Source organism: Montipora foliosa, chromosome 12, assembly GCF_036669935.1.
Source record: "Montipora foliosa isolate CH-2021 chromosome 12, ASM3666993v2, whole genome shotgun sequence".
NCBI classification, from domain to species: domain Eukaryota; kingdom Metazoa; phylum Cnidaria; class Anthozoa; order Scleractinia; family Acroporidae; genus Montipora; species Montipora foliosa.
Window position 1 is genome coordinate 18,434,816 of NC_090880.1, and position 2,238 is coordinate 18,437,053.

At 37.0% G+C, this 2,238-nt stretch overlaps 1 protein-coding gene across 1 annotated transcript; it reads right to left on the reverse strand.

The window, feature by feature from the left end:
• Positions 1-486: 486 nt before the first annotated feature.
• LOC137979919 (melatonin receptor type 1B-B-like) lies at positions 487-1,738 on the reverse strand. The gene has a single exon (XM_068827232.1). The coding sequence runs from the start codon at positions 1,703-1,705 to the stop codon at positions 671-673; it is 1,035 nt and encodes a 344-aa protein (XP_068683333.1). The 5' UTR covers positions 1,706-1,738; the 3' UTR covers positions 487-670.
• Positions 1,739-2,238: the final 500 nt, after the last annotated feature.

Consider the following 2,238-nt stretch of genomic DNA (forward strand, 5'->3'; position numbering starts at 1 on the left):
AAAGGATCGTGAAATACAGTAAGTTGAAAATACAATTCTGAGAAAGAGGAAATCGAACTTCTCTGAATCCGAAGAATTTCTTTCATGGGCATCTCCCGACCACTTGTCACTTTCTATCAAATATAAACACCAATCAATTAATACCTGTGGCGTAAATTTGCCCAGCTCTAGCTATTCATTCATTTATCTAGGCAGGCTACTATCATTGCACCTGGTACATTTACGAGTTTTACTTATATCAAACTCATGCAGCGGCAGTTTTAAATAGGCAGGTTCAACAGAATACTTTCTTCGATGTTTGATCAATTTTTGATAAGAAATTTATCTTACCAATCTCATCTTTTAATTGCTTTGAAGAAAATGTTAGTTTGCATTCGCTTGGTTTTGACAGCATTCGTTTGTTTAATGCCATCGTTTCAATGATAATGATAATTTGCCTTGATCCATCTGAAAGGATCACAGTCTAAACTTTTCGCTACTGGTACCTTTATTAACTTTGATGTTTGAAATAAAGGATACGACAATATAGGCATTATTCAAAAAGGATTTTCTTATTCATAAGCTAATTACAATTCTACATCTTACAGCTTGTACTGATTATGTAACTGCTTCAGTAACCAAAGATGTAGTTCTACTTTTTTAATCATTTCAGAAATACCTATTGACACCTTTATGAAATATTCACCGAAGGTATTGCTTCCTGACCACTCAAATCATAAACGGTTTTCCCTTCTGTACATGGCTTAGATAACTGCTCAACTTCGACTGTTGAATGTTTTTTGCGAAAGAAAATTATCTTTTTATATTCTTCTCGAAAGTTCTTGTTTAACAAACTGTAGACAACAGGATTAATTACGGCTGAAAGATTTCCAAGAATGAGGTACAAAAAGTAGACCTGTCTGGGGAACGATACTTCCTCTCGAAATGTGTCCACAAAGTCTATAATGGAAATTGGAATCCAACAAGCGAAAAAGCCAAGAACGGTTATGAAGAGAATCTTAGTGACGTTTATATCTCTGGTAGTTATGCTGTTATGGCTGTTTGAAGATTTCAAATGGTTTTGGACGTTTTGTTTGTGACTTCTAATTTTCTTAAAAACAAGGAAATAACAGACAACCAAGGGTAAGGTAGGAGCCCCAACGTAACCATAAACCAGAAAATTTGATACAGATATCTCTGCCGTTTGAAAACAAAACATCTTTCCAGGATGGAAAACGTAGCGTCTTCCCGAAAGAAAATAAGGTAATGGCTCTACAGAAGCCAGGAAGACGCACACTCCTATCATGATCATGGTGTTTCGCTTGGTGAAAATTCTCTTGTAGTTCTTCGTTCGCACAATCCGATAGAATCGGTTTATGGCAGTCAGTGTTAAGATTTGCAAGGATCCACAGGCGAGAACTATCACAAAATATCCTTGGGCTTGACAAACGTCATCGCTGAAGGGCCAGTGACCGAGAATGGCAACAGTGATGGATTGCGTTCCACAAAGCAATGGAAGAAAAATGTCCGACAGAGCCAGAGACACAATAAAATAGTTTGGAATTGTTCTCAGTTGAGAATTTCTATAAACTGCCAGAAGAACGAACGAGTTTCCAGTTATCGCGACTGAAACAATCAACAGATAAACTGCTGTTTCGCAGATAACCCACGACAGCTCTCGGCTGTTCATTTCCATGCTGAGGTCTTTTAAATTCATCGCAGCCATTGTTTATGACTCGTGAACTAGCTCGTATCCTGGTTTTAAATGAATTCCTCTTGCTATATTGGGTCACGTCCTAGGGTTTCAAACCTGATGTAAACATATGTTTACTCCACAGCAAACCTGTAGCAAGTGTGGTAAATGCCACATTTGCTACCATATTTACACTGGTGTGCAAATATGGTAGCAAATGTGGCAATACCTTTTGGTTAATATTTCATAAGGTGTCAATATGTAGTCACGTTCTAAAATGATTAAAAAAAACAGAGGTGCAAATTTGGTGTAAATCCATTTTTTTGTGGAAACAATTAACAAATTGCTCGCTTGCTTACAAAAATGAACCATGAGAAACAAGAAAAACCAATTTAGATACACCGTTCATGTTCTAAATAAATATTGAATACTGCGGTGCAGCTTTCATTTTACTTTGTGTCATCAATATGCTGAGCACTCTTACTTTAGGAGATCGTCGTCGATCTGGCTGTATCTATCTGCTGTTGTTGTGGCAAAAATGAATGTCCAAAAGCTTTCTATCATGG

Bases quoted from the DNA above. Each gene is read 5' to 3' on its own strand.
- LOC137979919 (XM_068827232.1), bottom strand. From the start codon at position 1,705: ATGGCTGCGATGAATTTAAAAGACCTCAGCATGGAAATGAACAGCCGA.